This window comes from Muscardinus avellanarius, assembly GCF_963383645.1.
Source record: "Muscardinus avellanarius genome assembly, chromosome: X".
Lineage (NCBI taxonomy): Eukaryota > Metazoa > Chordata > Mammalia > Rodentia > Gliridae > Muscardinus > Muscardinus avellanarius.
Window position 1 is genome coordinate 41,252,106 of NC_137792.1, and position 22,549 is coordinate 41,274,654.

The window sequence follows — 22,549 nt, forward strand, 5'->3', positions numbered from 1 at the left end:
TCAAAATAAAGAATAAAAAGCCGGGCATGGTGGCGCACACTTGTAATCCCAGTATTTAGGAGGCTGACACAGGAGGATCTTGGTTCACAGACAGCCTCAGCTACTTAGTGAGGCCCTCTGCAACTTAATGAGACCCTGTTTCAAAATAAAGAATAAAAAATAGGGCTGGGGGTGTAGCTTGGAGGTAGAATGACCCTGGGTTCCATCCCCAGTACCGCCAAAAAAAAAAGAAAAAAAAAGTGTAGGGCTGGGGGTGCAGCTCAGAGGTAAAAAGCCTCTGGTTCAATCCCCAGTACTAAAACAAAAGTTGCTGAATGTAGCCATGAGCCTGCGATATTCCTGTCTCAGCCTCCTAAGTACTGGGATTACAAGTATGCACCACCACGCCAAGCTTACATTCATTATTTTGATTGTGGTGATGGTTTCATGGGTAAATATATATTATATATATATACATATATATATATATACACGTATATACATATATATACATATATACATGTATAATATATACATATATGTATATATGTTAAGCAACAACTAAATTTTATACTCTAAATATGTGGAACTTACTATAGTCAATTATACCTCAATAAATTGTCAAAGTATATACTTAAATATGACATAGCCAAACTTAAGAATATTAGATTCTTAAGACCAGATTGTTTCTTTTTTTATAATTTTAAATTTTAACAGTGTATTTAATCACTTTACAATGTTTTAATGTTAGCCAGGCGTGGTGGCTCACACTTGTAATCTCTGCGCTTGGGAGGCTGAGACAGGAGGATCACACAGGTTCGAAGCCAGCCTCAGCTGGCTTAAGAGACCCTGTTTCCAAATAAAATACAAAAATATAAAATAGGTCTGGGAGTGTAGCCCAGAGGTAGAAGGCCCCTGGGTTCCATCCCCAGTACCACATACACACAAAAAGAATGTTTTAATGTCCCATTCAACACAGGGCTCTAACACCAAAATATGGGTAAGTTCAAAATTAACACATTACAATATCAAATTTCTTCATTCTAGAGGAAACATCAAAGGAAAAAAAATCTAATTAAAAAGAAAGTAGACCCCCAAAAAACCTAAACCCTAACACATTTCTCAGGTAAAGGGCAGCCTGGCTATATGTCAGGCATATCTATCCGCCAGTTTAGAAAGGACTTGTATTAAAACTTTTAAAATATTACTTGAATTATGACTACATAACAGGTATAAATTCTAAGTAGGCCTAAGCATCACCGAGGCCTTGGATCTGGGGCCTCGGGTGGCTCAGGAGTCCTCAGGCCAATAGTCCCAGTGCTTGTACAGTTCGTCCACGACAGCAGACCCATCGCTGCTCAGCTGCACGGAGTCAGCAATGAGTGATCTCGCTCGTTCCTCATCTACACACAGGCGGTGCAGTGTGGGATAAGCAAGGAGTCTTCGCAGGGGTACGAAGAATTTATCTCCTTCACAGAAGGGTTTCGGAGAATTCTCTATCCTGGCCTTTTCAGCTTCTGTACAAACTGCTCCCAATCTGAGGTGGGGGGCACCGGAGCAGTCAGCACTGTCTGGGTGCGCACCAGATCCCTTCCGTTCTGTCAGCATCCGCTGATGTCTCAATCTCAGGCGTTCAACCAGTATCAGTACCTCCCTGATCAATACAGTCTTGAGCATCTTCTCCTGCTGTAAACTCGGGTAGGAAATTGTATAAACAGATTCATAAACATGTTGATCGTGTTGATCTGAAAAGCAGGATTCAGTCATCTTTCCGCCATTTTTCCGGAAGACACCTATTTGGGTACAGTATCCGACATGCTCAGCCCCCGCTGGTGGCTCCCCTACCCCAGTAAACTCCACTGAGTAATTATAGCAATTTGCCACTTGTAAAGCCCAGGCCTGAAACTCCATTCTGTTCCACTCAAACTTATGATCTACATCTCTTGGGGTCACTCTGGGGAACAGGGGGTTGAACTCAGAGTTTGGTGTGCTGATGACAATCATGGTTGGAGACAGGTACCCAAATAGCACTTTGGGAAATCTGGCCAGATCATCTGAATCCAAATGTTCTATTAATTCAATACATGTTATCAAGTCGAATCCAAGCAGGCGGGAATCTCTTTCTACAACGGAGCCATGATACAGAGTAATGGTTAAGTCCAGATCCCGGGGTTTTACAAACTCCCCCAAACAGGGAGACAACTGATGCCCATTTGACTGTAATATTTTCTTATCAATATCCACTCCAACAAGCCACTGAATGCATGGGTAGACTTTTAGCAGCCTTAGGAGCTTGGTATCACCACATCCCAGGTCTGCAACCTTCTTGGGTTTATGTTGATCGACAAAATCTCTAACAAACTGGAACCGTTGTTTGTATAATGGAGGTTTAAACTTAATTACCTTCTCAGGACAAACTTCTTCAAAATTACCATCAATCACACTCTGGCACTGTTCATTCTTTTCTTCCATTTTGTTTTTTTGTTGAGACAAAAAACACAGATGTATCCTTCAAGCTGCTACCAGGGAATCAGCAACGACTGAGCTGTAAATAGAGAATAATCCCTTATAATAAAGACACCTGCAGGACGCAGCTCCCCGGATGGGAAGGGGTGAAGAGGCTCTCCTCTTTCCTCTTTTTAGGTGTTGTCATTTAACATACAGAATTTACCCAGTTGGTATGGGTTCAGGCATTAGCAAACTAGCTCTTTAAAGTCTAACTTTCCCAGATTGTTTCTTAACTGACATTTAACATATTAATAAGCCGGGCTTGGTGGTGCATGTTCCCAAGTATTTGGGAGGCTGAGAGGAGGGTTGCAGGTTCGCAGTCAACGTAAGCAACTTAGTGAGGCCCTCTGCAACTTAGTGAGACCCTGCTTCTCGTTAAAAATTAAAATAGGCACACTTGTAATCTCTGTATTTGGGAGGCCGAGACAGGAGGATCACAGTTCCTGGCCAGCCTCAGCTACTTAGTGAGGCCCTTTTCCCTGTTTCAAAATAATGACTAAAAAATAGGGTTGGGGGTGTAGCTCGGAGGTAGAATGCCCCTGGGGTTCCATCCTCAGTACCACAAACAAACAAACAAACAAAAAATAATAAAATAGGGCTCGGAGTGTGGCTCATAGGTAGAATGCCCCTGGGTTCAATATCCAGTACTACTACTACTACAAAAAAAAAAAAAGGCTGGGGGTGTACTTGGCGGTAGAATGACCCTGTACTCAATTCCCCATAACATACACACACACATTAGTAGTTGCTTTGAGAAATCTATATATATTCGGGTTGGCCCCGCCCACGTGTGTGTGTGTGTGTGTGTGTGTGTGTGTGTGTGTGTGTGTTTGTGTGTACGCTCTGGGGATGGAACTCAGCGGCATTCTGCCTCCGGACTATACCCTCAGTCCTATTGTGTATTTATTTATTTATTTTGAAAAGGGTTCTCGCTAGGTTGCTGAGTCTTACTATGTTGCTGCGTCTGTCCTCTAACCTGCAATCCTCATGTCTCAGGAGACCGATTGCAGGCGTGCGCCACCATGCCCACCATGCTCAGCTCTCACACGCATTTGTCTAGCTTGGTTTCCAAATCCCTTCTTCCTGCCTCAGGGTGCTGGGATTCTCAGGTCTTGATGGCGTCCAAGACACGCTTCTCTTTGTAAATCCCGAACAGGCTGCACTTTGTGCAATCCTAGGTTTTTCTCCTTCTCTGGTCTTCCCGCACCTACCTTTGGCAGCTGGTTCTACACGGGCTTTTTCCTACACTCTATGACCTCCTACAGGTGGCCAGGAGGCTTCCTTCTACCTCTAGTTTTTGTGACTATTTTCTGTGAGCAACGAACTGGGTGTTGATTCTGATCATGGTGTACACAAGGAGTAACCCGAGGGAACTGCAGTGACAACTGACAGTGTCACGGGGCTATAGCTAGTCGGGGCTTAATTCCAGCCTGCTTGAGAGCATGGTTGAAGTTTTTCTGGGGTGGGGGGGGCGGGCTCGCAGCTCAGGGCAAGGCTGGATGGCTGCGGACTGTACGAGAGAACGCCCGCGCCGGAGGGCAGGAACGGGGGCGACTATGGACTGCCAGTGGAAATGGGGACGCGGGTCCGCATGGGCACCTGCCTGGGGTGACTATCCGGGTCTGGTGTGAATCGACTGAGCAGCTTCCAATGGCGCTAGCACACCTTGGGAGTCATGGCCAGCTTGGGGTTAAAAGTGATGACGGACTGACAGACGGAGGTAATCGGGGGTCTGACCGGACGGAGAATCTCCGGTCTGACTGGCTGACGACGTGATTGGCTAGCAGCGTGACAGACAGACCGGCGTAAGGCAGGGCCTCGGGCCACCTCGGCTGCCGCCGCCGCCGCCGCCGCCGCCGCCGCCGCCGCCGCCGCCCAGACGCACTCTGGGAAAACGCGGCGAGCACCCGCCCGCGAGACCGAGCCGGGTGGCGGGGAGGGGTCCGGTCACGGCTCGCCGGTTGGTCCGCGCGGGCGCTGCTGGCGGCGAGGCGCGGCCAATAGGCTGCGCGTTCCCGACCACGCCCGCGCGAGCTCTCTTCTCGCGAGGCCGGCTAGGCCCGAATGTCGTTAGCCGTGGGGAAAGATGGCGGAAAATTTAAAAGGTGAAGCAGTGGCGGCTGAGGCGCGGGCCCGCCGGCCGGGCCGGGTGGGCTGGCGGGGTGGTGTCTCGGGCTCGGGGCCCCGGCGTCCGTGGCCGGGGAGCCGGGAGCCAGAAGCGGGGCGCGTAAAGGATGGGGCTGGGGAGCGCGGGCCTGGCGCGCGAGGCTGGGCGGGGCTGAGAGGAGGGGGCGCGCGCTTCTGGACGCGGCGGGCGCCGGGCGAAGTGGGGACGCCGGGGAGGGTGCTCGCCTCTGATCGCCGCCCGGCCGGCGCGCGCACGCGCGGGGGCATGTCGGGGAGGCCGCGCCCGCGCGCGGGAAAGTCGGCCCCCCGTGACCGTTACCCTTTCGGTGTCCACGCGAGACGCCGGAAGGGGAGGGAAGAGAAGGGGGCAGACCCCTCCCTTAGAGTGGCGGGACTGGCGACTCTGCACGGGGCGAGGATGCCGCCTCTCAGCCTCGGTTGGAAAAGGTTTGGAGTAGAAGATCCCCTCCCAAACGGAGGAATGGGGGCCTCCATATTAAGAGACCTGGACTCCCCCAGTGTGAAAAGGAAGAGAGGTGTGTGTTGGGGGGGCTCCTCTGCACGAGAAAAGCTGTGTGGAGGATGCATTCCACAAGTGGGAGCAGGACCTCTGACGGATAGGCGAGGAAGGCTGGCATCGGTGCAAGCCGGCAGCTGGAGGCGTTGGTTGGGACCACTTCCGTGGGGTTTGAAACGCAAGTTAAGGGCTCTGGGAGAGAGGCATCCTAGGGAGAGGGAAGCGTGGGCACAGGTTCAGTCTCCACTAGGCCTTGTATGAATGGCGGGGGTGGAGGAGGAAGTGCACACAGGATCATTTTGAAAGGCTCCTCTGTGCTTTTAGGTTGACATCTAGTGTGTTTCATCATGAATTTCTCAGTTTGATATTTGTCATGGGAGGTAGAAAATCTTAAATATTTTATTAAACAGGTGGAATAGAATGTGGAGTGGTTACATTTCTTACATGATTTAATAAAATGGCTTCTAAAGCACATTAATGAGACATGCCTTGAATCAGATATATAAATAGATACGTATATATATATTTGAATTCATGTTTTTAAAAATGTTGGTGGCTCCAGAAACATTCCAGGTTTATTTATTTACTTATTGTACCGGGGACTGCAGCCAGGGGCATTCTATCTCTGAACTACACCCCCAGCCTTATTTATTTATTTTTTGTTTTGAAACAGGGTCTAAGTTGCTGAGGCTGGCCTTGAACCTGTGATCTTGTCTCAGCCTCCCAAGTACTGGGATTATAGGCATGCACCATTATACTGGGCTCCCAGGTATATATATATATTTTTTTTTTTGGTGGTACTGGGGTTCCTGGAAGCCCTTCTACCTCCGGGCTACACTCCCAGACCTATTTTTACATTTTCATTTTGGAAACAGGGTCTCCTAAGCCAGCGCGCGCGGCTGGCTTCGAACCTGCGGGATCCTCCTGTCTCCGCCTCCCAAGCGCGGGGATTACAAGCGTGCGCCACCACGCCCGGCGCTCCCAGGTATATTTTTAAAAAATGGATGTCACAAATCTGTACTGCTTTGCATATCAGAATATAAACCTTTGCTTGAGCCCCCACCCTTCACAGAAATGTAAATGAGATTGAAAGTCTCATTAGTATGAAAAATGTACCTTGTTGGTTTAAGGCACTCTAGACTTAAGGATTCAAAGAAGCTTCCTGTAATGTCATATCATTCCATACTCCTTTTTTGTGAGGTGGTACTGGGGATTGAACCCAGGGGCATTCTACTTCCAAGCTATACCTAAGCCATGTTTTATTATTTATTTATTTATTTATTTATTTATTTATTTATTATTTTTTGCTGTACTGGGGATGGAACCCAGGGGCACTGCACTTCTGAGGTATACCCCCAGTACTATTTTTTAGTATTTTTATTTTTATTTTATTTATTTTTTTGCGGGTCTGGGGATAGAACCCAGGGGCATTCGACCTCTAAGCTATACCCCCTGCTTTATTTTTTATTCTTTATTTTGAAACAGGGTCTCACCAATCAGCTGAGGCTGTCCACAAACCGTGATCTTCAGGTCTCAGCCTCCCAAATGCTGGGATTACAAGTGTGTGCCACCACGCCCGGCTTAGTCTTTTTATTTTTTGAAACAGGGTCTCACTGAGTTGCAAAGGGTCTCCCTAAGTAGCTGAGGCTGTCCTCAACCGCAATACCCCAGTCTCCGCCTCAACTGCTGGGTTTACAAGTGTGCTACCATGCCCGGCCTATGTTTTATTTTGAAAAGTCTCATTAAGTTGTTGAGGGCCTCTCTAGATTGCTGAGACTGGTCTTGAATCTGCCATCCTCCTGTCTCAGACTCCCAAATACTAGGAATTCTGGTTCAGCTCCTTACTCCTTATTTACAATTCCAAAATCTAAAAAGCCCTGAAAACTGAACTTTTTTTCTTAAATTTGGTATCGTTCATGGCAAAGGGGGATTTTTTTTAAGTGGGACTATTCAATGAGACTAACTTTATATCTTTATTTCTCCTATTGTAGAAAATTCATACTTTTGCTACAGAAGCAAATGTGTTTAATTAGGACCTGATGTCCTTGACCATGGGTATACCTTGTAAAATTCTCCAAATTTTAAGCCAGGCATGGTGGTGTACTCCTGTAATCCTAGTACTTAAGAGGCTGAGACAGGAGGAATGCAAGGTCAGGACCAGCTTCAGAAATTTAGCGAGACCCTATTTCCAAATAAAGAAAAAAACAGAGCTGGGGGCATGCCTCAGAGTTCAGTCCTCAGTGTCACCCCCCCAAAAAAAAAATTCCAAATTATATCTGGCCCAGGAGTTTCAGATAAGGATTGAAGACAAGTCTTTCCAGTTATACTTTTGTTTGATGCCCTGGAGGTGTGGTGGTGGTGGTGGTGGTGGTGGTGGTGGTGGTGGTGGTGGTGGTGGTGGTGGTGGTGGTGGTGGTGGTGGTTGTGTGTGGTGGTGGTGGTGGTGGTGGTGGTTGTGTGTGGTGGTGGTGGTGGTGGTGGTGGTGGTGGTGGTGGTGGTTGTTGTGTGTGGTGGTGGTGGTGGTGGTGGTGGTTGTTTTAGTACTGAGGATTTGAACCCAGGGGCATTCTACCTCTGAGTTATACCCCCAGCCCTATATTTTATTCTTTATTTTGAAACAGGGTCTCACTGTGTTGCAAAGGGCCTCATTAAGTAGTAGCTGAGGCTGTCCTCCAACCACGATCCTCCTGTCTCAGCTTCCCAGATGCTGGGATTACAAGCATGTGCCACCACGCCTGGCCTTTTATGTTTTTATTTTGAAACAGGGTCTCACTAAGTTGCAGAGGGCCTCACTAGCTAAGGCTGGCTACAAACCCATGATCCTTCAGTCTCAGCTTCCCAAGTACTGGGATTACAAGCTTGGGCCATCTGCTTGGAGCCCTGGAGATTTTAAGCTTGTCTCCACCCCTTCTGGGGCAATGCACCCTACCGAGGTGGTAGTTGTTTTCTTTCTTTTGCAAACTGGGTAGAAGGGTGAGCAGGTCTTTAAAGTGGGTGGGTTCACTGGCAATTTTAAAAATAATGTAGAGGGAGCGAGAAGCTCTGGGAATAGAGTCCTTTGGAACAACTCATGCAGCAAACCCCATTTTGAGCCCCACTGCCCCAGGGGTAGCTTTGGACATTGAATATTGGGGTTCAAGGAAATGACACAGTCAAATTGCAGAAGGGCCTCAGCATGGGAAAGGCCTGTGGATTAAATTTCCCTGGCTAGTAGGCAGCTCCTGGGATGCCCCGGGGAGGACTTGGGTCCCCTTTGGTCCCTGGCCTGGTTAGGCTGCCTAGTAATAATAGTTCTTTCTGGCATTCTTGTTCCAGGCTGTAGTGTGTGTTGCAAGTCCTCTTGGAATCAGCTGCAAGACCTTTGCCGCCTGGCCAAGCTCTCCTGCCCTGCCCTAGGCATCTCTAAGAGGAACCTCTATGACTTTGAAGTCGAGTACCTGTGTGATTACAAGAAGATCCGAGTGAGTATTGAGTCCGCTGAACCTGCCAGGAGATGGGTCTCCAGGAAGTTAGCTTCCTTTGTTCTTTTTCCCCATTGTCCTTATCTGTTTCCAGAGGGAATTTACTGAGCCTTCCTGAAAAGAATAGACCCTCTTATCCCTGTGTTTTTACAGGTAGGAAAACTAAATGGCTTTCTGAGGAGAGCAGGAGCCAGAATAAGGCCCCATATAAATCTCTTCTCCACTTCTCTGGAAATATAAACCAACTAGAGAGAATAAGATGCTGAGCACAGGAGTAGAGAGGATGACTGCTAGTGGTTACTGAGTGCTTTCAGTGCCGGCACTTCCTCTTAAAAACTCATTAATCCCTCCATAGCACTGTGAAGTGGCAACATCTTTGCTGAAGGAGGTAATGTCAGAATAGTTAGCAGAAGCCAGGCGTGGTGGTGCATGCTTATAATCCCAGTACTTAGGAGACTGATACAGGAAGATCACAGGTTCAAGGACAGTCTCCGCAAGCAGTGAGACTCTCATCAACCTAGTGAGACTGTGTTTCCAGATAAAAATAAAATTGGGCTGGGGTGTAGTTCAGAGGTAGAATGCCCCTGGGTTCAATCCCTAGTCTCTCTCCCTCCCACCCCCCACAGAATAGAAGCAGCACACTTTGCTTCAGGTTCTGGTTATGTAGCCCCAGGCTCCTTTCCCAAATGTTCATGACTTCATTTTCCTCATCTATAAAATGGGGAGGCCTAAAAGCTTCTATCTCCTACAGAGTTGTGAGGGTTAAATTAATTACTAGGACATGTCAGTTGCTCAGAATAGTACGTACGTAGTAAAATGCTTGAAAACTGTTAGCTATTTTCTTGGTTATAGATGAGGAAACTGAGGGACAGCATAGCTAAACAACTTGAGGTCAATACAACCAGAGAGGTACAGATTAAAGATTTGTATAAAGATGTGAAACTTGAGAGTCTGTACTATTGAACTCTGTCCAACAGTCACTCTCCTAACAATAAAAGGGGCAAGGGAGGAAGCTGAGGGAAACTGAGGAGCTCCTGCAGGAGGCCAGGCAAGCCTTGGAAGTAGTGACAGTAGTTTGATGGTTTGAAGTGGTCCCACTTCATATATATTTGGAAGGTGCTCCTAGCAGAATGGCCTCAGGGTAGGTGTGGGGAGTGTGAGCAAAGGAGGAATATAGGTGTTCCCAGGAGTTTGGGCTAGAAAAGCTAGAAGGAGAGAGGAGATGGAAAAGACAGAAGAGGGAGTAGGCTTGGGAGATTAAATACAAAGTAGGAGTTTGGGCAGACAGTAATGGGCAAAAGACAGTAAGGGAGAGAGAGCTGGAGTTGAATCTAGTAAGCCTCACTCCAGAGCTTATGCTTTTTTAGCTACTGCATGGAGTTATTCCAGAAAAGGGGTGGGTGTTCTCCTTTGGCCCAAGTGTCTTGCCATTTATTGTGCCCCCACACCTCCCAATAGGAACAGGAGTATTACCTTGTAAAGTGGCGTGGATACCCTGACTCAGAAAGCACCTGGGAGCCTCGGCAGAATCTCAAGTGTGTGCGCATTCTCAAAGAGTTCCACAAAGACTTAGAAAAGGAGCTGTTCCGGCGACACCACCGGTTGAAGCCACCCCGGCACCTGGACCCAAGCTTGGCCAACTATCTAGTGCAGAAGGCCAAGCAGAGGCGGGCACTTCGGCGCTGGGAGCAGGAGCTCAATGCCAAGCGCAGCCACTTGGGACGCATTACCGTGGAGAACGAGGTGGACCTGGATGGCCCCCCACGGGCCTTTGTGTACATCAATGAGTACCGTGTTGGTGAGGGCATCACTCTCAACCAGGTGGCTGTCGGCTGCGAGTGCCAGGACTGTCTGTGGGCACCTTCTGGAGGCTGCTGCCCCGGAGCGTCCCTGCATAAGTTTGCCTACAATGACCAGGGCCAGGTACGGTTGCGAGCCGGGCTGCCCATCTACGAATGCAATTCTCGCTGCCGCTGTGGCTATGACTGCCCCAACCGTGTGGTACAGAAAGGCATCCGCTATGACCTCTGCATCTTCCGCACGGATGATGGGCGTGGCTGGGGCGTCCGTACACTGGAGAAGATCCGAAAGAACAGCTTCGTCATGGAGTATGTGGGAGAGGTAGGGAAACTAGACTGTGTGTTTGCAGCTTTTTCTCCTGTGTGTTAGCAAAGTGTATACCCAGCTTCCGTACCCTGCACCCAAAAGCCCTCTGCTTTCCTTGTGGGAAAGGCCTGGGGCATTGGTGTTAGTGTACTAGGGACATCCTGGCAGGGGCTTGTACTCCAAGCTGGTGTGCACCAGCATGACCAAGCTCGTACTTTAAAGAACACTGATTAGCTTAGGTGTGGTGGCCCAGACCCGTAATCACAATACATGGGAGGTTGAAACATGAGGATTGGTGTTCAAGGCCATTCTCAGCAACTTAGTGAGACCCTGCTTCAAAAATAAAAAATAAAATTGGAGTCTTTGTGGTAGCACAGCCCTTTAATCCCAGTACTTGGGAGGCTGAAACAGGAGGATTACAGGTTTGAGGATAGCTTCAGCAAGTAGTGAGACAGACTCTCATTAATTTAGTGAGACCCTGTTTAGAAATAAAAATAAGAAAAGGGCTGAAGGTAGAGCTCAGAGGTAGAATGGCCCTGGGTTCAATCCCCAATACCACAAAATTAAATAAATAAGTAAATGAATGAGTGAATGAATGAATGAATAAATTATGTTGAGGGTGTACCGCTCAGAGGTAGAATGCCCCTGGGTTCAATCTCCAGAACCACAAAGGTAAATTAATTAATTAATTAATTAAAAATCATGTTGAGGGAGTAGCTAGAGTAGATTGCCTCTGGGTTTGGTCCCTAGTGCCACAAAAAAGTCCAGTGTAGCAGCACATGCCTGTAATCCCAGTTTTTGGGAGGCAGAGGCAAGATGATTGCAAGTTTGAAGCCAACTTTAGCAATTTAGCAAAACACTGTTTAAGCAATAACAAAAGAACAGTGAGGTTCTGACTTCATAAGAGTACCTAGCAAAGAAGGAAAGTGGGGACTGAGATAAAGGCAGCAATACTTTCAGAGGCCAAGTGGTTACTTGAAAAGGCGTGTCCCCCTTCTTATCTCCCAAGAGGCCATTTTATCACAGTATCTGCCCAGAGAGAATGCCTTTCACTACTCCACACCAAAGGAAGGCAAACACTCTGGAGAAGGTTGTAGATATGCCTTGGACAGGTTGGCTATGTCCTCTAGACTTTCAGGTCACTCTGGGGAAAGGCTGGGTACACTAGGCAGGCCAATTGCTGTAATGAACGATCCCCAAATCTTAGTGACTTTGCTCATAAGAAGTTAATTTGTGCTGGGTGTGGTTGTACCCCCTTGTAATCCTAGTACTTGGGAGGCAGAGATAGGCCCAAAGGTTCAGGGCCAGCCTCTGCAATTTGAGACCCTGTTTCAAAATAAAGAATAAAATTGGGCTGAGGGTGTAGCTCTGAGGTAGAATGCCCTGGGTTCAATTTCCAGTATCACAATAAAAGAGAGTTTGCTCATGAACAGTTCAGTGTGGGTGTTTGGGCTAAGCAGGCATCCTTGTACACAGTGACTCCGACACCTAGGATCTTTCCTTATGCCTTTCCTGTACCTTAGAGCCTCTGAATCCCTGCTGGATTCAGCATTGCCTGGCAGGTGGGCTGTGTGGGGAATTGAAGGGGAGGGTTCTAATGGGTCAGGCAGTGAACATCACTTCTGCCCACGATCCATCGGCTGGAACTGAGTCACTGGCCTTACCACAGTGCAAGGGAGGCGGAGGTTGTGCTCTATCTATGTGCTCAGGTGTAAAACAGAAGGGGTCTGAGTGAGTAATTGGCAAGTGTTAGCAACAGAAAGCGTCACCTCCTGACGTGGGATGTGGTTGGTGAGCATTTGTGGGGGAGCAGTTCTTTCAGTTGGTTTTCTTTTTTTTTTTATATATTAGGGATTGAACCAGGGACATTCTACCTCCAAACTATACCCAGCCCTCTTTACTTTTCATTTTGAAAAGGGGTCTTTTAAGTTATGGAGGCTGGCCATGAACCTTGGGACTACTGGCATGTACTACCACGCCCTGCTGAGCAGTTTTTGTACAAAGGAGTGTTTCATGCATTGGGAAATACTTAGCATCCCTGAACCTTGACCATTTAAATCTATGAATGTGCCTTGTCATGGTGACTATCCCAGATATCTCCATATATTTCCATAGGCCTTGGAGGTGTGATATGGTTGGGAAACAACAGAAACTTACCTGAGGGTGTCCATTACTTATAGTAATGACTGATGACAAAGAGAGGCTTCCACTCTATGGAACCCTAGAATAGAGAGGGTCAGACCCCAGGAGGACAGAGACAGTCTGGAGGCAGAATGGTCTAAACCACAGAGGAACCTTACAGCTGGACAAGGGTACAGCCACACCCCAGATGGTCTACTGGAGGAAATGGCCATATGCCAGGGGACCAGACAGTCTAGAGGAAATTTCCACACCCAAAGGGTTCTTGACAGCAGCAGGAGGAGGGATCCTGAAGATCTATAAGGAGAGCTGTCCACATCCCAGAGGGCCCCAACTCAGGAAATGTCCATACCCATGCTGTCCCAAGGGTCAGGAAAAGAAGTGTCCTGCCAGACCCAGTGGTACATGCCTATAATCCCAAAACTTGGGAGACCAAGATAGGATAGCAGGCTCAAGGTCAGACTTAGCAGTGTAGAGAAACTCTCAGAAACTTAGTGAAACAAATGGGTTATAAAAAGACCTTTCAGCCAGGATGGTGATGCACGCTTGTAATCCCAGCATTTGGGAGGGTGAGACATGAGGATCATGGTTCGTGGCCAGCCTGTTACCTAGTGAGGCCCTCTGCAACTCATTGAGACCCTGTTTCAAAATAATAAAAAACAGGGCTGGGGGTGCAGCTCAGAGTACATGCTGTCCTCAGCAGGAAGTGTCTTGGCCTCACTGTACTGATATATGAGGGAAAAGCCACCTACACACAAGTTTCTGCCAGAGGAAGAGCCCACATCTTACAGGCAGCCTGAGTCCCCTCGGCCTCCAAGCTTGGAAGCAGCAGGGTTTCCTAGGGCCCTCTCACCCTTTCCTCACCCTTCCTGCTCTGTACACAAACTCTCCATGTTGTCCCTTGGCTTTCCTCTTGTCCTCCTCCGGTACCCTCGGACCCTCAAGTCCTCCTGAGGATGCCACAGGTCTCCAAATGTTGCTGGAGTTAATTTCATCTTCCCAAGTGGCCTCTGAAGAGGCTGCATCCCAGCCCCACTGCTCATCAGAAATTACTTCACCTCTCCGTGTGACAGCTTCCTAATCTGGCAAAGGGGAGCACTGACTGCATCAACCTGGTATGCTTGGTAGAAGCATTTCACTGGTTAGTCTGTGTGCGTCGCTTGGAAGGAGCACTCAAACAGTGCTCATTGCCCAGTAAGCCTTAGGCTGGGGTTAGCAGGTATAGCCTAAAAGTCAGAAAATACAAAATGCTTGGAAAGTGAAAGGTGTGAGTGAGAGAGAGAGAGAGAGAGAGAGAGAGAGAGAGAGAGAGAGAGAGAGTGAGTGTGTGTGTGTGTGTGTGTGTGTGTGTGTGTGTGTGTGTGGTGTACTGGGGATGGAACCCAGGGGTGCTCTATTACTGAGCTACACTTCCAGACCTTTTTGTTTTGTTTTGTTTTTTTGTAGTACTGGGGGTTGAACTCAGGAGCATTCTACCTCCTAGCTATACCTCCTGTTCTATTTTTTATTCTTTATTTTGAAACAGTCTCACTAAGTTGCAGAGGGCCTCACTAAATAGTTGAGGCTGGCCATAAATCTGTGATGCTCCCATCTTAGCTTCCCAATTGGGAGTACAAGCGTGCACCACTCTACCTGACTTATTTTTTATTTTGAAACAGCCTTACTATGTTATACTCTAGCCTTGAACCTCAAATCCTTTTGTCTCAGCCTCCTAAGTACTAAAGTTACAGGCATGCACTTGCACTATCATGCCTGGTTGCTATGGGCCTATTTTCTTACTTTTTTTTCCTGATAAAGGCTTATTTATAGTCTTTGTTATCCTACTTAGGGTGAATATTCTTATATTTCATTGTAGAAATATCAGTGTACTCATTTATGTAGTGTTGTTCCAGACACTTCCGAGGTGCTATGTAATTGAGGGCAGAGCCTCCAACCCTGGATGCCATGATGTCCTTCTATTATTCTAGGGACACTGACAATCTACATTGACAGTTCCTGCCATTGCTGGAGTGGCCCTTCACTACTTTGCATTAAATTCTGTCTTCTTTCCCCCCTTCTATTCTAGGTCCAACTTTCACATCACATTTCTTTTTCTTTTTCTTTTTTTTTTTGGTATGTGTGGTACTGGGGATTGAACCCAGGGGAATTTTACCTTCAAGCGAAACCCCCAGCCCTACTTTTTATTCTTTGTTTTGAAAGAGGGTCTTACTAAATTGTGGAGGACTTCCCTAAGTAGCTGAGGCTGGCTGCAAACCTGTGATTCTCCTGTCTCGGCCTCCCAAGTACTGGGATTACAAGTGCGTGCCACCATGCCTGGCTAGAACTTTCATATTTCTGTAGAATGTTTCCACCCTCACCCGGCAGAAAATGTTAGCACATTTTGTCCATTGTAAAAGATGTGCTTTTTTCATATTTTCATATCTCTGAAATGAAAGTCTTAACTGATTTAATTAAATGATAGTGTATCATGTGAATGGTATCACATCTTTTTTGTGGCACTGGGAATTGAACTCAGAGGCATTCTACCTTCTGAGCTATACCCCCAGCCCTTTTTATTTTTAATTATTTGTGTGTGTGTGTGTGTGTGTGTGTGTGTGTGTGTGTGTGTGTTGCTGGGGCTTGAACACAGTGGCATTCTATTTCTGAGTTATACCCTCAACCCCATTTTATTTTTTATTTGGAAACAGGGTCTTGCATAGTTGCTGAGAACCTTGCTAAATTGTTGAGGCTGGCTTCAAACCTGTGTTCATCCTGTCTCAGCCTCCCAAGTACTGGGATTACAGGCATATACCACCACGCCCAGCTTCCCAGTCCTTTTTTATTTTTTTTGTTTTAAAACAGGGTCTTTCAAGGGTGCTTAGAATCCTGCTATATTCCTGAGGCTGTCCTCAAACTTGCAATCATCCTGTCTCAGCCTCCCAAGTATTGGGATTACAAGTGTATACCATCACTCCTGGATTATTTTGTGTGTTGGGGGAGACTGGGGGTAGAACCCAGGAGCCTTGTACTTCGGAGCTACACCCCTAGACCTTTCTTTTTTAAACTTGAAAACAAGATCCTGCTAAGTTGCAGAGAGCCTCACTAAATTGCTGAGGCTGACTTCCATCCTGTAATCCTCCTGTCTTAGCCTCCCAAGTACTGGATTACAAACATGTACACCACACCTGGCTCATATTTTTATTTTTGAAATTGTCTCGCTAAATTACTAAGTCTTAAGTTGCTGAAGCTGGCCTTAAACCTGTGATCCTGTCTGAACCTCCTAAGTATTGGGACTACAGGTGTGTACCAGCACACCGTCCAGAAAATACATTTTGCATGCATGATCTTGTTGGGTCTTTACAATAGTCCCCATCAGGTTGGTCTTTCGTCACTACCATTCTCATTTCACAGAGGCCCAAAGAGGTTTAGGAACTTGTTCATAGTCACAAAGCTAATGAAGTGAGTAAAAAATAAAGGCCCAAGTGTCTCAAACTGGTGTTCTGCCAGGCCTGCCAGCTTTTTTCATTTTTGGCTGAGGTAGTAGGCACAGAGAGAGAATGTTCAAGATCCCAACATCCAAGAAGGGCCAGAGGCAGTTGACTCTGAGTCTTCTAGTTCTTGGCAGTCTTTCAAAGCTGCCAGCTTCTAGGCTGTGTTCCCCACCACCAACACACATGCGTGCAGCGCACGCGCGCGCACACACACACACACACACACACACACACACACGTCAGGAGAGCTACTAGGGAACAGGCATGGGGACATATTTGTTCCCCGGCTTTCAGGATTATCCACCCACTAGAGTGAGACTGAAAAGATGAGAGAGAAGGAACCGTTGGTGCCCTGGAGGGCTTGCAGTGTGACTCACTCCTAGTGAGACTGGGGGAGCAGGTAGGGGCAGAACAGGCAGGATGATGGAGCCAGGGAGAATGTGGGTACTCTCCCTGGCTTGGGGGAGGGATGCAATTAAAAAGATGGCTCAGACACTAGCCAGTGTGCTAGTGAGCTAAAGAGGCTCCCCTTTGATCTCAGAGCTTAATGAGAAAGGTGGTGGGCTGGGAATCTGGGAGCTCAGAGTAGTCCATCTAGTCTTATCTGTCTGAGCTACACTACAAGATAGAACACATGTTCTCCAGGAGGTGGAGGGAGACTGACCTCTGTAAGCTCCTCCACACCCACACTCCTGTGGTTCTCGTTGCATCCCTCAGGAGAGAGTCCCTGTTCTTACACCCTGGTGGCAGCAATGCCCTCCCCCTTTTTTTCAATACTGGGGATTGAACCCAGGGGCATTCTACCTTCAAATGACACCCCCAGCCCTATTTTTTATTCTTTATTTTGAAACAGGGTCCCACTGAGTTGCAAAAGGCCTCGTTAAGTAGCTGAGGCTGGCTTCAAACCTGTGCAATCCTCCTGTCTCAGCCTCCCAAATTCTGGGATTACAAGCGTGCACCACCACACCCAGCTAGCGATGCCCTTTTATGTAGCTTATGTTAGACAATATATATCTTGCATTGCTTTGAATTCCCCCAAGCACTGAATTTCCTGAGCAACATCTTGCACTGTGAACATCTCAGGCCATCTATCATCTCTGTGATTTGTAGAGGCCAGGCCTGGATTCTGTGTTTCTCCCGCCAGTTTTTGACCCTGATGGGTAGGCCTCAGTCCTTAATACAAATCCACAGTAATGGGCTGGGGATGTAGCTCAGTGGTAGAGTGCATGCTTAGCATGTATGAGGCTTTGGGTTCCACCCACAGCACCACAAAAACAAATTCTCTGGATGAATGAGTGAACAAAGAAGCAAAATGAAGCCAGGTATGATGGTGCATGCTTTATGATCCCAGCATTTGGGAGGCCGAGGCAGGAGGATTGCGGTTCTTGGACAGCCTCAGCTACTTAGTGATGCCCTTTGCAACTCAGACCCTGTTTCAAAATAAAGACTAAAAAATAGGCTTGGGGTTGTAGCTCGGAGGTAACAATGCCCCTTGGGTTCCATCCCCAGTACCGCCAAAAAAAAAAAAAAAAAAAAAGAAAAAAGAAATTGAACATCGGGGGGTCTGGAGCAGGGGGGCAGTAAGTAGTGTGGCTTGGGGGAAAATCTGGGTTTTGGAAAGGCAGTATTCATTGGCATTTGGTACATTACATAGCCAGCAGGTGATGACATGAGGTCAAAGATGGTGAGGACACTATTGTGGTCATTCTGGCTAGAGAACACAGGGTGGTCCAGCCTGCAAGGAAATGGATTTGAAAGTTGAGAGAAGCTGGTTGTGGTGGTGCACACTTGTAATTCCAGTACCTGGGAGGCTGAGATAGAAGGATCCACAGGTTCAAAGCCAGCCTCAATAACCTAGTGAGGCTGTCAGCAACTTAATGAGACCATTTCTAAATATAAAATAGGGGTGTAGCTTGGAGGTGGAATTCCCCTGGGTTCAATCTTCAGCAACACACACACACACACACACACACACACACACACACACACACACACTCACAGAGTTGGAAGAGCATGGCTTCCAGGCTGCAGGAGAGTGAGTACGGAAGGTGCTCAGGTGAGTCTTGGATTGGTGTTTAGTTTTGGCAGGGGGTCGTGGCATGGGCAGTGGGTTTCTGAGGAAAGGAAGAAGTGTGAGGAAGAGAGTATTGGAGCTGCTTGGAAGAGCACTATTTGGACAGAGGACAGGTTGCTGGGCTGGAGAGCAGAAAGAAGAAAGATAGTAATGAGCTGAGCACAGTGGCACGCCTGTAATCCCAGTACTTGGGAGCCTGAGACAGAAGATCAAAGGTTTGAGAGAGAGGTACAAGAAACTGAGGAGTGGTAGCATTCTGGGCTGACGAGGAGGAAGAAGTGTTGGCCACTGTGGGGCTCACCCAGAGAAGGACATAATCAGCCTCATTTGCTCGTTGCCAGAGGCTGTAGTTGCTGGCTCCAGGGGAAAGAGGAGACACGGCAGGCAAGGAGGTATCTGTTGGTAAGGGTGGGGTAGAATCCATTGATAGCATTTGGAAGGCAAATACAGGTCAGAGCTGGCATGACAGAGCAGCTTGATGTGTACTAGGATGGCCAGGGCCCACTGTGGAGTTACATGGGAGTTACCTTCTGTCTCCAGCAGCCCCACTCGACCCTATCAGGGTCATTGACACCATTCTGAACGAAGACTTCTCTCATCTCTAATTTCTTTTTCTTTGGTACTAGGGATTTAACCATAGGGCTTTTCTATTTCTGAGCTATACCCAAGCCCTTTACATACATACATACAAACATATATACATACACATACAAACACGTATGTATGTGTGTGTGTGTGTGTATATATATATATATATTTTTTTTTTGCAGTACTGGGGGTGGAACCTGGAAGCATTCTATCTCTGAGCTACACCCCTAGTCCTATTTTTTATTCATTTTGAAACAGGGTCTCACTGAGTTGCAAAGGGCCTCACTAAGTAGCTGAGGCTGGCTGTGAACCGCGATCCTCCTGTCACAGCCTCCCAAATGCTGGGATTACAAGCGTGTGCCACCACGCCTGGCTTTATATTTTTATATATATATTATATATATTATATATAATATATATATACACACACATACATACATTTTTTTGGTGGTACTGGGGTTCCTGGAAACCCTTTTACCTCCGGGCTACACACCCAGACCTATTTTATATTTTTTATTTGGAAACAGTCTCTTAAGCCACCACAGCTGGCTTGGAATCTGAGCAATCCTCCTGTCTCCCAAGTGCGGGGGTTACAAGCGTGCACCACCACGCCCGGCCCGCAAGAACCTGTTTAAAAGTATATATGTGCCGGGCATACATATATATGGCGCACGCTTGTAATCCCCGCTCTTGGGAGGTGGAGACAGGAGGATCATGCAGGTTCGAAGCCAGCCACTCTGGCTTAAGAGACCCTGTTTCCAAATAAAAAATATAAAATAGGTCTGGAAGTGTAGCCCGGAGGTAGAAGGGCTCCATCCCCAGTACCACCAAATAAATAAATTAATTAATAAATTAATTAAACCATAAACAGGTTCTTGCTAGATTGCAGAGAATCCCACTAAGTTGCTAAGGCTTTCTTCAAACCTGCAATCATCCTGTCTCTGCCTCCCAAGTACTGCAATTACAGGTATGCACCACCACACTACCCACCTTCTTGTCCTACATCAGTCATTCTCTCCCTTTCTCCTCAGTGTGTACCCTGGGTTTCATTCATTTTTGCCCTTGCTCTGAGTCTCTCTATCTGTGTCTTGATCCCCATCTTGCTGTCCCAAGGGCATGGCTCTAAGACATCTCAGGCAGTCATTCTTGCTATCTTACTTTCTCTTGTTTTCTTTGTCATTCTGTCTTAAGTTTTTGGCATCAGCCCCTTCAGGCCATCTCAGACTCCCAGAGATTTGGCCTTGGATGTTCAGGGGTGGAGGTGGGTAGGCAGTCTTTTCTGTGGACCTTTTGTACTAAGATTGTTTCAACTAGGGGTGTGTGTCTGTCTCTCTGTCTTTCTTTGTGTGTGGTACTGGGGATTGAAGCCAAGGGTATTCTTGCTCTGAGCTACACCCCCCAACCTTATTTTATTTTGAAACAGGGTTTTGCTAAGTTACTGAGCACTGCTAGCTTTGAACCTGCGATCCTCCTGTCTCAGCCTCTCAAGTACTGGGTTTACAGGCATGTGCCACCATCCTCAGGCAGCCTCTAACTCTTCTGTGTGCCTTTCCCATTCATTTAGGCCCTTTTCCCACCATCACAGGTCTCCCCCCTTGTTCTCCATGTCCTCACCACATGTGCAGCCCAGTCTCCCTTGTGCTGGGTCTCTCACTACTTCCTGATCTCTTGTCCTAGATCAGTCATTCTCTCCCTCTCTTTCTCTTCATTGTACCCTGGCTCTCATTCTTTTTTACGCTTGTTCAGAGTCTCTATTTGTCTCAGTCCCTCTCTTGCTGTCCCAAGGGCACAGGAAGCTATAGAACATTTCAGGCAGTCTCATTGGGCAGCAGAAGGCAGGGCTTCTCCCTTTTACTCTAACTGCCTGTTGCAGCTCAACCCCATAGCAAGACTCCTGCCATCCTGAGGCCTGAGGAAGGGTGAGCAGTGGCAGCCCAATGGGAAGACCCTCTTCATTGCTGTCCCCATGTGTCCGTGGGGTGGGGGTGCCTTCCAGGGGCCCAGGCCAGAGTCAGGATCAATGCTGGCTTTCTTGACCTTTTCACTGCCAATCTCCCCTGCCCTTTCTCCAGATCATTACCTCAGAGGAGGCAGAGCGGAGGGGCCAGATCTATGACCGCCAGGGCGCCACCTACCTCTTCGACCTGGACTACGTGGAGGACGTGTATACCGTGGATGCCGCCTATTATGGCAACATCTCTCACTTTGTCAACCATAGTGTCGGTGCCCCTGGAAGGTGGGAAGGGGGGTGGGAGGGGCAGGCCAGTGCCTCTCCTCACCCTCCCACTATTCTTTCTCGCCCAGTGTGACCCCAACCTACAGGTGTACAACGTCTTCATAGATAACCTTGATGAGCGGCTGCCCCGCATTGCTTTCTTTGCTACAAGAACCATCCGGGCAGGCGAGGAGCTCACCTTTGATTACAACATGCAAGGTGGGGGTGGCAAGGGCCCAGGGGCAGGGGTATAAGGTGACCTGGGATGGTAAGGTCCCTACCCCAAGGCATACCTGTCACTCAGAACCATGGGAAATTCATTAACTGGGCTTTAAGATACTCTTCCTGACTCCTAGTCTCCTGTCAGGGACTCTTGGATCCCTGCCCACCCCATGGGGGTCTGCACATTCCCACCTGAGACACTAGTACCACCTCTCAGGCCTCTTGGGGGAGGGTGTATGGCTAGAGAGTTAAGGTACTCCTAGCTCTATCCCCCTGTGAGATTTCTCATGCCAAGCCTCTGGATACCTTTGACAGCTTCCATGACAGACTAGCCACTGCTGACATATTCTGGGAAGATCTTGGTCAGGAGAGTAACATGACCCTCCTCATGCCCTGAGAGCCCCCCTCTCCTGACAGTTCTCAGTCCCTGGCCTGAACACACCTCCAGAGCTGTGCTCAGGCTCTAGCCTCAAACCATTACCCCTAAGTTCCCCTCCTAACACAATTCCCAGGCCTTCTTCCAGCTCCTAAGCTCCTTGGGGGCTCTTGGTATAAAGGGTAGCAGGATGCTTCGTCCAGTCCTTCTAATGAATTCCCTCCCTCCCTCCCTGGCTGTGACTTCACAGTGGACCCCGTGGACATGGAGAGCACTCGCATGGACTCCAACTTTGGCCTGGCTGGGCTCCCCGGCTCCCCCAAGAAGCGAGTCCGTATTGAATGCAAGTGTGGGACTGAATCCTGCCGCAAATACCTCTTCTAGTCCTGAGAAGTCTGAGGCCAGACTGACCAAGGGGGCCTGAAGCCACATGCCCCTCCCCCACTGCTGCCCTGCTATTGGGGAATGAACTCCAGGGCCTCATCTGCTGCCACCTAACCCAACCCCAACCCATCCCCGCTCCACCTGCTCCAGGGTCAGGGCTGTGGTGAGGACCAACTCCAGGAGTCCGCTTTCCCTCTCCCAGCCCTGTCTGTGGGTTGCACTTACAAACCCCATCCACCTTCAAAAGTACCTTTTCCACGTCAAAATAGCCTGCAGTTGGGATTCATGGCCTTTCCCGGTCCAAGTGTCACATAAGCTCAATCCCAGCCCCAGAATGGAAAGATGTTTGTGCTTGTACCTGCTTCTACCTGCAGCCTGAGGG

The 22,549-nt window shown here is 48.1% G+C and overlaps 2 protein-coding genes across 2 annotated transcripts; one reads left to right on the plus strand and one right to left on the minus strand.

Moving 5' to 3' along the window:
- Positions 1-1,269: 1,269 nt before the first annotated feature.
- On the minus strand, positions 1,270-2,451 carry LOC308278863 (small RNA 2'-O-methyltransferase-like; the record flags this gene model as incomplete). The annotated part of the gene is made up of 1 exon (XM_080718866.1): positions 1,270-2,451. The coding sequence occupies one exon, from the start codon at positions 2,449-2,451 to the stop codon at positions 1,270-1,272; it is 1,182 nt and encodes a 393-aa protein (XP_080574992.1).
- Positions 2,452-4,573: 2,122 nt separating this feature from the next.
- Positions 4,574-22,167, plus strand: SUV39H1 (SUV39H1 histone lysine methyltransferase; the record flags this gene model as incomplete). The annotated part of the gene is made up of 6 exons (XM_080719377.1): positions 4,574-4,592; positions 8,448-8,593; positions 10,052-10,714; positions 21,043-21,189; positions 21,275-21,404; positions 22,034-22,167. The coding sequence occupies 6 exons, from the start codon at positions 4,574-4,576 to the stop codon at positions 22,165-22,167; spliced, it is 1,239 nt and encodes a 412-aa protein (XP_080575503.1).
- Between the last annotated feature and the right edge of the window lie 382 nt (positions 22,168-22,549).